This window comes from Phasianus colchicus, chromosome 18 (genome assembly GCF_987193195.1).
Source record: "Phasianus colchicus chromosome 18, bPhaCol1.hap1.1, whole genome shotgun sequence".
Lineage (NCBI taxonomy): Eukaryota > Metazoa > Chordata > Aves > Galliformes > Phasianidae > Phasianus > Phasianus colchicus.
The window spans coordinates 3,743,336-3,754,548 of NC_143453.1; the positions used below are offsets into that span (position 1 = coordinate 3,743,336).

The 11,213-nt window shown below is 41.8% G+C and overlaps 1 protein-coding gene across 5 annotated transcripts in view; it reads left to right on the forward strand.

Moving 5' to 3' along the window:
* The window catches only part of CCDC60 (coiled-coil domain containing 60), a 42,750-nt gene extending 34,793 nt beyond the window's left edge, over window positions 1-7,957 (forward strand). For 3 of the 5 annotated variants that reach the window (XM_031592205.2, XM_031592201.2, XM_031592202.2), the window contains exons 8-13: window positions 24-246; window positions 1,671-1,776; window positions 2,830-2,952; window positions 3,775-3,906; window positions 6,102-6,291; window positions 7,648-7,957. In XM_031592205.2, coding sequence (XP_031448065.1) covers window positions 24-246; window positions 1,671-1,776; window positions 2,830-2,952; window positions 3,775-3,906; window positions 6,102-6,291; window positions 7,648-7,761 — 888 coding nt within the window. In that variant the 3' untranslated portion in view covers window positions 7,762-7,957. The remainder of the gene's footprint in view (window positions 1-23; window positions 247-1,670; window positions 1,777-2,829; window positions 2,953-3,774; window positions 3,907-6,101; window positions 6,292-7,647) is intronic. The other 2 variants (XM_031592204.2, XM_031592203.2) reach the window with 1 other exon arrangement.
* The last annotated feature ends 3,256 nt before the right edge of the window (window positions 7,958-11,213 follow it).

The following is an 11,213-nucleotide window of genomic DNA, read 5'->3' on the forward strand; positions in this document are numbered from 1 at the left end:
TTCTCTCTTTCTTATATGTACAGAAATACATGCGGAAAGCACGGCGCATCCCGTTTAGGAGGCAGACAAACAAAGCAGCTGCTCCAGCCAGCTCTCAGCTTAGCAGTCACTCATCTCATGGTCCGACCCCTCTCAGCAGTGTAAATTCTCTTGTGCTTTACTCTGAAGACAACATCAACCTGAGCGGAGCTTTGCCCAATGTTTCGAGTGTGTCAATGCAAACTAAAGAACAACAATTTTTCCCCTGTAAGTTACTTTTCTTGACTGCCAGTATCAAGTAGGCTTACTTTCAGCATCACTAAGGAGTACTTCAAGGCACTGCTGGATGTGCCAGTGTAAAAGTGTTCATCCTCTTCAGGTATAGGAAACTTCATACATGTCTCTCTGCCCTCACCAGTCACAAATTGGTTTAAAGATGGCATAATCCCATGTGAATCTTAAGGAAGAGTTTTATTAGTAGTCAGTTATACCAGCTGTATAATCAGACTGTTGTTTATATCTGCAATGTCCAGTATGAGGTAAAACCATTGAAACTGTTCTCTGGCATAATCAACTGATGCACTGAGCATATATCTATTTAATGGAGGGCTTTGTTATTCTGTGTTCCTCCTACTCATCCGTTATTGATTGCCTGCACTTGATAGACGTGACAGAATAGTTTCAGTCTATAGTGAGGCAATCTTAAGCCTTTCCCTTCTTCTATTTCAAGGCCAGAAAAGCAAATTAGTATTTATCAGAGAATCACTGAATGGCCTGGGTTGAAAAGGACCACAATGCTCACCCAGTTCCAACCCCCTGCTGTGTGCAGGTCACCAACCAGCAGCCCAGGCTGCCCAGAGCCACATCCAGCCTGGCCTTGAATGCCTGCAGGGATGGGGCATCCACAGCCTCCTTGGGCAACCTGTTCCAGTGCCTCACCACCCTCTGTGTGTATTTAGGATCTCTTTGTTATTTTTAGATTGTTAGTTATGTTATTATGAGTCTGACATTATCATAGATTCTTAGAATACCAAGGTTGGAAAAGACCTACAAGATCATCCAGTTAATGTAATAATGTTCTGCTAGGCTCTAAATTAGCACTCAGGAAGAAGATCTTGGACTTATTTGGGATAGTTCTGTGAATGCTTACTAGTTATCAAAAAGGTTTTAAAAATAAACAACAAAACCCTGGGGAGAATGAGTGAGAGACAATGTAAAAGGCACTTAAGGAAAACAAGTGCTTGATATTTCCTTCTTCAGTTACAATCTTTCAGAGGTAAATTATCTGAAGAGAAGAAGACAACTTATTGTTCTTTATTGTGAAGGAGTGGTCACGTTTTCTGAGTCTAAAAGACCTTCAGTTTGCCAGAGGCTGGGTAGACATATGAGAGAAGGCTTTGCACTAAACAGCATGTTCTACATCAGTTGCAGCTGTCCATGATGCTGAGCACAGATGGATGGCCTTGCTAGGACGTGGGTGGGAGCAGTGGAGAATTCTGAGCTTTAAGTTCAAGCAATTCATTTAGAGATGTAGGTGAAAAACTGCTTTCTGTGTGAGATGAGATTTGAAAATAATCCTGAGAGCTGTAACACCTGAGAGCTTCATTTGGCTATGAGATGAAGAAACATCCCATAGAGACAGGCAAGCAAAAACTGGGAGACCATTGGCCAGAGTTAACATATTTTTACAGATTATTTTTCACCAGCCCCACAGAAGCAGACCCAGAGAACAGACGTGAAGGCATCAAAAGATGTCCAAGAACAAGCAGACATGCTTACAAAGACTGGACTTCAGAGGTTTGTGATCCAATGGCTTTCTGAAAGACCAGGAGAAGGAGCTCACCAGGACAGAGCTGAGGGGCGTTGGGATTTTGTTGTTGTGTTGCTGGTGTTGTTTCAGAGCAGCTGAATTCGGTGGTCAATGAATTCAAATGGGACCGATATCTCTCAGCCCAGGTGGCAGAATAGACTTCCGTTAGGTGTGCTCCCTCAGTGCTCAGTTTGGTGATGCTTTCTGCAGCTGTAAGACTGACACAACTGATCATTCCTATAATTGGGCTTTGCTGAAGCATTCTTTTTTTTCCTTGGAGTTGAGGTCAAGAGAAATATGATGAAAATATGAATATAAAAATATGAATAATATGGAAAAAAAATGATACACTTTGTTCCTGGATAACTCCAGCAAGCCTGCCACACTAAGAGTGTTTTTGCAGTTTTCATAGGGTGTCTCACAGTGGGAAAGGCACACTGTACTCAATTTTAAACCTCGTCTTGTCTTACAATTTACTGTCAGTGGCTTAGAAGGACTACAGAGTAAGCATGATATTCATTAAAGACCCCCCCCAAAAAAAAAACACATTCATAGAATCATAGAATGGCTTGGGTTGGAAGGGACCTCAAGGATCACCAAGCTCCAATCCCCTGCCACAGGCAGGGCAGCCAACCTCCATATCTAATATCAGACTGGCTGCCCAGTGCTCCATCCAACCTGGCCTTGAACACCTCCAGTAACAGAGCATCCACAACCTGTCTGGGCAGCTGGTCCAGCACCACACTGCTCTCTTGGTTAAGAACTTCCCCCTGATACCCAACCTAAATCTTTCCTCCTTCAACTTAAAACCATTTCCCCTTGTCCTGCTGTTATCTACCCTTGTGAAGAGTTGGCTCCCCTCCTGTTTGTAGGCTCCCTTTAGGCATTGGAGGTCACCCCACAGCCTTCTCTTCTCCAAGCTGAACAAGCCTGGATTGGATTTTAATGTGAATAAAAGATCTCCGACTTCAGATGCGTTCACACTGCTGTGAGGTGGTTACCGCAAGATGCTAACTCCACTTTTCTTGTTTTATTTCCAGCTGCCACATCAGCCATTTCATTAAAAGCAAATCTAATCTGTGTGCTGACACAAGGCACCAGTTCATGGCAATACGTGAAGAAGCAGCTCAGTGTTTGCATGATGCTCTGGAGAGCCTTGAGAGGTAAGAAGAGACTGTTTGCTGTGTAATTCTAAAATGTACACTCCTTGCTCCTGATCTTTTATCTTCAGATGTTTTAAAGGTGTGTTAAATGATTTATATGGAACAATAAAATAGGGAATAATCTGGAAAACATTGACTGTCCACGTATGAAAATATACTCCAGTGTTTGGGGATGGTTCTGAGCGACTTTTGTGGAACGCAGCTGTGATAAATACATGGGATGTGTTTGCTTTGAACATCATAAGTCCTTTTCACTCAGAGAGAGAGTAATAAATTCAGTTCACATGCAATCTGCATCGCTGTCTTGTCATTTCATTTCAGAGGTGACTGTGTTGTTCTTCAGCATTACATGGACTATTTTTATGGTAACACTTGCAGTGTCCTCTCTCAAGGCCCTTTCCCTGATCAGCAGAGTTACTACTTTGTTAACCAGCCAAAAACTGTCACCCTTTCCCTTCACAGATGAATGTTTCTGGGTAATATTTGTGCAATTTTTTTTTTTTTCTCAGTAAACATCACACCTGAAATCCTTCCCTACACAACTGTTTTCTTTCTTCCTTTCTCTCCCTCCTAATTTCCATTCTTTCATTCCATTTTGTAGTTAGATTTTATCTTTTTTTGCCCCAGAGCTTTCCTTATTTTTAGAAGAAATACAGGTATATTCAGAATGCTGTACAAGCAAACATTGTTATGAGCATCCACATGTGTTCTTCAGACGTGTTGTTTTCTGCCTTCCTTGGTGTCTTCCCACTTAACTATGAAGAAGAATGGTAATGTTTAAAGTACAGATTCATTTTTAAGGGTTTTTTTTGTTGTTGTTAGGAGCCAGGAAGAGCGATGCTGTAAAAAATACATGGCTTTGAAACAGCTGAAGTACTTTAAAAAGGACATGGAAAGAATAAGACAGCTGGATGTGAGAGCTGAAAGAGAACGTGATGAAAATGGGCTTAAATGGTAAGGAGCCATTGGGATCCTCATTTCAGATAATGTTGTCATGGTCTTAGATTTGTCTTTTGTACAAAAAGCTGTAATTCTATTCCTTTTCTACTCCAAGTATCACTAGAAAGCATTGAAATTGGTTGCTGAAAATGCAGCCTTCACAAACTGGTGGCAGAAAACCCTCAGATATTCCTAGGAGCAGCCTGCTCAGAGATAAGTTAATTGGGTATGGTAAGAAAAGGGATGGGAAGATTTCCTTCTGGCGATACTGGGGACAAAAAGTGCTCTGGCTGTGCATTCATAGATGCTCTCTAAGAAACTTTGTCCATCAGGAGGTGTGTAAAATACTCTGTACCCTGAAGAGGAGAGATGCTTTATAAATGTACGTGGGTTAAAGTCACAGCAACCTCTTGATGAACTGAGAATTCACACTGCTAAAACTGATGGTGAAGAAACTCTGATTCTAGCTGTCCATCCATGTAAAAAAAGAAAATATTTCCCTGCCAGCGAGGATATTGACTGTGTCCAGTGATCAGCTTCCAGATCCACACTATAAATAGCTTACAGGAATACCTCAGCATGCTCCCTGCCATGAGAACCCCTCAGCCACGGAACTGCAGGGAAAAAAAGCTGTGTGGAACATTTATTTCAGCCTGCCCTCTTTGGTCTCCTTGCTAGTGAGCCTTCTGTCCCTCATACATTGAAGTCAGTTTCTTATCTTAGGTCCAACTTGCAGGTGGCCCAGGAACTCATCAGTCATGAGTTAATTAATAAACTTAGCCTTGGCTTATGTAGGAAAAGTAATTTTAGTTGCCTGGCATATGCTCCAGCTGTTGCCCACATTGAAGTTGTGCCATGTAAATAAGCCCCAGAGCTGAAGTGGATGAGTTTTTACTGTTATATACTCTCACTCATAGTCTCCATAGGGACACAGAGAATGAAATCTCTGAGATGTTTGGTCCAGCCCCAGGGGGCTACTAAGTCATGACAGAGCAATTGCCTTCACTGTGACACTTGCTCCATTTACAACAGGGCTGTTTTGTTTCCATGCTCTTGCAAACACTGCCTTGCCAGGAAAGCTGAATTGCAGTGGGAGCACTTTAATGGTATATAATGGTATAATGGTATATGCTGTCAGTCTAGTTGCTTTTTTCTCTCTCAAAAGTGAAATAAAAACCAGCCAAAAACTGAGATAATATCAAATATGAACAGTGGGATATGAGTGTGCTGACCTTTCTCAAAGAATATCTTAATGCACGGATGGGTTATGCAAAACCTGTTTGTGAGACAGTGATGGGAACTGGGCTAACCTAACCAGGGAGAGTAAGAAGTTGCTTCAACAGCCATACCAGTAGTATTCAACCAAGCATAGAAGTGTCTCTATTGCAGGTGAGAACCTGTATGGTTCCCTTTTCACTGGTTTAAAGAAGAAATTCCTCACCCATCTTTTGCTGTTCCAGTAAAATGTATCCTAAACTATGGGAAGGCAGAACTCCCTGCTGCCAAATCTTCAGCTGATGTGCCTCAGCCATGCATGATCTTGATAGGCTTGGAGCATCAATCTCTAGCACTGTCAAAGCAACACTGTAGAATTTATACAGAACATTAGGGGAAAAAATGTCAGTCTTTTCACAAGGGTTTTCTTTTTATTGTAATGTGTAATTCTCCTTCTGAGTCTCTATATTCGGAATTAAATGATAAAGGCTGTGTGTTACAGCACTGTCACGTTGCTGAGATTTATGCCAGCGCATAGAGGAGAATGGTGTTAACAGAGAGAAAAGGGATAGGAAGGAGCATCAGAAAGTGTGTCAAATCAGACACTTGATTGCATTGGAAAATCCGTAGAGGCTAAAGATTAAGAGGACATTTCTTGTAAAATGAAAACTTTGTTAGCTTTTTGTTATTTGCTTTCATAACCACGTTTGTCATTCAGAATTGAAACGAACAGCAAAGCACCTTTTTTAGTGCCCTGTAAAGGCAGTCGATGCACAGCTCCTATAAAATAAAGCTCCTTTGCATTACTCACTGGGTGTTACACTGAGCATTCCATTCTCCAAGGAACCTTTCTCTTTTTTTCTTTTTTTTTTCCCCTGTGGAAGCCACGGAAGTTGTGAAGTGGCAGAAATGCCACCCAGACCTAGATTGCCCATCAGATTTTTCCCTTAGTTCCTAGAGATTCCCTTTCACTGCTGTTCCTCTTTCTGCTAAAGGTTTCCTGCATTGCTGGCCAAGCTGCCGGAGCCTGTGAAGAATGACCATTATGTCAAGAAAATCTTAAAGAAACTGGAAAAATTCGGCATGGCTCCTGATTTACACATTGATCAGGACACCTTCCTGAAGGCTGTGACTGATCTCCAGCCGTGGGAGCTGTGCTCTCCTGACATCGCTGCTGCTGTGGAGGTGAGATGGGTCCAGCCCTGGATTCTCTGTGTGATAAGGGTGGGGAAGGTGGACACCCATCGGTGAAGTAGGGTGGAGAGGTACCAGATGAAATCATTTAGGATCTCATTAAGTGAAGGTGGTACTGTTCACCTTTTACAAGACACGATGAACCCTTCAGAAGAAAGCTGTTACGACAAGAGCTGGATTATTCATCAGTATCATTTGATTATTATGTCATTGTTGATTTATTTGCTGCCACAGTGAAAGCAATGTCTGCCATAAATTGTTAGGATTCTCGAGGAGAAACATTCCCTTTCTGTGCCCTGAGGAGGCCTGTCATTCCCAGGCCTTACAGCTAGGAGCTATTCAAGTTAACCATTGTGTCACCAATCCAGGAGTTCTGCAGATGCCTTTGTTTTGCTTCAGAAACACATAAAAAATAATGTGCTTCTCAAGATTGTGAGCTGGGCCCCGTTCATGTTGTTCTAGAATCAATTTACAGAAGAGTAAAGATAGAAGGAAGAAACCTGAATACTTTATAATGTATGCTGCTGTGTAGCCTAACCATGATAAAAAAGGCAATGATGCCACCTTCTGTTCTTTGCTCTCATCATCATTCTTCCTCATTTGCAAGACAGCAGCAATCCCATCGAGGCAGCATGTTACAGTGTCTGTGCATCCTTCATATATTGAGTTTATGACACATTACAGGGGCAAGGTGTCCAGGGTGCCCAAACCAGACCACCTGCATTTTCTTGATGTCTTTTAAAAACAGCCATTTTGTTTTGTGCTCTAATTTGTGTGGTCACTAACCACCTTGCCTTGAAGCTCAATATTTCTGTTGCTTGTTGGTGTGGTAGTAATACAGAAAAAGAGATGTGAGCGTTGCAGAATCTTCTATTTACACATCTTTTGAAAATACCCAGAGAGGAAAGAGGACTTTGGTATTCCTTGGGCTGGAACAGATGAACTGAACTATTCAGGGGCAAGGAGAGAATCACTGAATGTAAACATATAAACTGGTGGATACCTACATGGATTCAAGGTGAAGTTATTGCACTTCAGGTTGCTTTAATGTATGTGGGGCAATCATAAGTAGAAGACAGCTGTATGTCTGAAAACTCAAAGACCTGACTTTGAAGGACTGAGGATATAAATTGCAAGGAAGATCGTGGAGTTTTGCTTTTAATTCATTTTAAAGCAAATCCAGCAGTTCTGAAATTCGCATTAAAATGTTTTGGTGATATGAAGCACTATATTGATTTTATGCAGAAGTCAATACGTTTGTTCAAATTGATCAAATTGAGAGACATATTATGCCTCTCTCTTACACACAGAATTAAATGCTCAGGAAATAACCTTTTTCTGTTTCAGTTTGTACGTGAAAGTATTGTACAGATGCCAGAAGAGGATTTCAGTGAGTGGTTCCAAGCAAGAGTAGACCCTCTCCATGCACAATCCTCTACTTTTAATCAGATGGACAGCTGAGACAGTTTTCCAGTTACAATTGTCATGCTTCAAGCAGAAAACTCCCTCCTGTTGAGATTTGCATCATGGAAGACTGGGGAAGGAGAATAAACTTCAGGAAGTCCCACTGACCACCTTTGCATGTCTGAAATTTGTCCCTGCAGAGTGCTCTGCTGGCTGTGCTCAGCCACAGAGAATAAAAGCTAAATGACTTCTTCCTGTGTGATGCCTTGGACTCACCATCAAACTTCAATCTCTCCTAACCATTTAGAATCATAGAATCACCAAGGTTGGGAAGGAAAGACCTTCGAGATCATCCAGTCCAACCATCCACCACCTCCCTGGGCAGCTCATTCCAGCACCTGACCACTCTTCTGGAGAAGAAGTATTTCCTAATGTCCAACCTAAATCTCCCTTGATGCAACTTAAGGCCATTCCCTTTAGTCCTATCTCTAGTTATATGGGAGTTACATTTGGGATGAAGGCTTAGTTCCTAGTCACAGGGCAGGTGACTTCTTCAAACATTTCTCCAGCAGTGCCTACATTGCTGCAAGCATCTTCTCAGTGCAGTTACACGTATTGCCATATCTAACCAGCACTGACTGACTGCTCTTCACTTTACCTTCCATTTACAAAATAAAATAAATAACACAAACACAGGGTGTTCTTTTCAGTACTTTGGATGTTTTGCTTTCAGTTGAGTTAACTTTGTAGTTATCCTGTGATTATGGCTTAACTTCTTGCCTTATTAATATCAATATTGAAAAGCCAAGAATCCTTAGACCCATTCCTGAGGTTTTCACTTGAAGATACGCTTTCCACTAATTACTTTTGCATATATTTTCCATTACTCTCCTGGATCAGACATTAGAATGACACACCTGAACTCAGAGATGGCCATATTCCATGAGCTTTGTGAATCTGTTCAATGGTCTCTTTGATGCTGGGTCACAATTACTAGATGTTGGGATCAGTGATCCAATGACCTTCTAAGCTGATGATCTTAATAAGCTGCTTACCTGCCTGTCAGAGCTTCCAGAGAACCCACTGGGCAGAAAGGCAGTTAATCCTTCTGCCACAATAAGAGGAAACAGCAACAGTTCAGGATGCAGGTGAGTAGTGTGACCACTGTGTGTAATATCTTACGTGTAATGACCTTCTTTTGCTCCCTCCCTCATTCTCCTAACAGAAGATAAATGTGTTTTGTTTTGTTTTGTTTTGTTTTTCACGGAAAAGAGTGAAGTCCACAAATTGCTTTGTCTTACAACTACTAGGAAACAAAAAAAAAAGATCTAAATTATGTTTTTTGTGCTTCCACTATTCTTATTCTATATGCAGTGCTGGTAACATAGGATTTTTACATTTAATGAAGCCACGTTCTCCCACATCCATATTTTTCTTTCCCTCCATTTAAAAATCCAATGGCAAACCTATCTCCAAACTTGGCAGGAGCTGATCCAGTGCCCAGTGAAATGGATGGCCATGCTTCTCTCAGATGATAACAAGGATCAGACCTCAATTCCAAATGCTCTCAGAAGCTTCATTGCAACCCTCCTTGCGCTTTGAGAATCTCTGTTCTCCTACCTCTACTGTCTATCTGGGACCTTTTCACCATACCTGAGCCAAGTTTCATTGTCTGTACTGCCGTGTCACCCTGTGGTGGCAGCTGATATTACAAGCAAACAGGGAGAAACCTTCGTTTAACAGTTGGGTTCTCCTGGTTGAGCTGCGGTTACACAAAGCGAAACCTTCACCTTGGTCCTTCCTCACCAAAAGGAGGATGAGACAAGAAAGTTTTGAGTTTTCTTCATATAAGAAACGGTAATGCTTCAGCTGGAGTACATCAGTAATGCTGCTGGAAACAGGTAATGACGGGGACTGCTCCTTTAGAAAGAAATTAGATCATCTTTTCTTCTCTGCTATGAGCTTGGGCGGTGTTGGGCTTGCAGATCTTAGAGCTTTTTCCAACCCTAATGGTTCTATAAAACCCCTACACAAGCTGTAGCCTTGCTGTAGCTCACCCCAAGGGACGATTTGGAGTTATGGCATGTCCTTTTTTGGATGTCATCTGCTTGTTTTCCCCATTCGTTGCAGGGAAGGACTAGATAGCCTTTAAGGGTCCCTTCCAACAATTCCATGATCTGCAGGAAAGATTTGAGCTTTTTTACCTTTTTGATGCTTTTTTTTCCCCCACAGTTATCTTGGATTCCCCCCAAATACTTTTGTGAATGTCTCACAATCTTCAACTTAATCTTTCAGCACAGCTTTTCCAGGTAGGTTCAGAGTAACCCATTTAGCACACTAGAGATGGACACACCAGGAGTCCAAGCAATTCGACAGAGGTCCAAAAATGTTTAGCAGAGCTGCTGGATCAGTTCTGTCTGCTCACCCTTACTCCCATTCTGCTCTGGTCCTTTACAGTTTCAGCTAATAGGCCAATCATTCCCAAACTCCATTAGCCCAGATGAACCATCCAAGCTTAGGTTGGTCACTTCATGCACCAGAGATGCACTTTGCAGGGATAGAATTAGAGTTTGAAGGAGGGAAAGGATGAGAAAGAAAGCCTTTCTTCTTTGTTGGCATTTCTTTCCTTTTCTTATTTTTCCTGGCAAAGGGCTGTTTGTTTTCTATATGCTTTATATCACTTTTTATTAAGTTGGCTATGTTTTAGTAAATGTTATTGTAAACTACACCTGACTATATATGATGGACGTAGGCATTGTAATATAAATTGTAGTGGATGTTTAAAAGAACCCATCACAGCTGACGAATGCAACATTCAGTTCATTTCCAGTGCTAGATTGCTGTAACAGCCATCAAAATATTCTCTTGCATAGATAATTTATTTGAAAGTTTTGCAGGGTATCCTAACAAAGACTTGCCTTTAAGAGGCTGTTTCCTACCTATGGCTCTCCAAACTGTATTTAAAAAGTAGGGCAGGTTGCAGCAAATTATGTGTGGTCTATATGAAAACTGCACACAAGAAGTGTGGGGGGAAGATTGCAACACCCAAACGTTCCCATTTGTTGTAGGAAAAGAGGAACAACGGTGACCCATATAATCCAAGTGGGTGAGATAGATATGAGAAAAAGCAACCTTTTGTTTTTGGGGAAGGGGAGAGGAGAGGAGAGGAGAGGAGAGGAGAGGAGAGGAGAGGAGAGGAGAGGAGAGGAGAGGAGAGGAGAGGAGAGGAGAGGAGAGGAGAGGAGAGGAGAGGAGAGGAGAGGGGAAGGAGAGGGGAAGGAGAGGGGAAGGAGAGGGGAAGGAGAGGGGAAGGAGAGGGGAAGGAAAGGAATTAATTACAGTATTTGGGAATCCTTAATGAAAGTAGAGAATGTGTGTGTGTGGAGAGACAGTCCTATGGGGATGCTACACAATGGAAAAGTGCTAAGCATATTAATAATTTATAGAACAATTAGTATTCAGCTTATCCCACAATTTCATATCTGAATCCAGATCCAAACTGTCCCTAA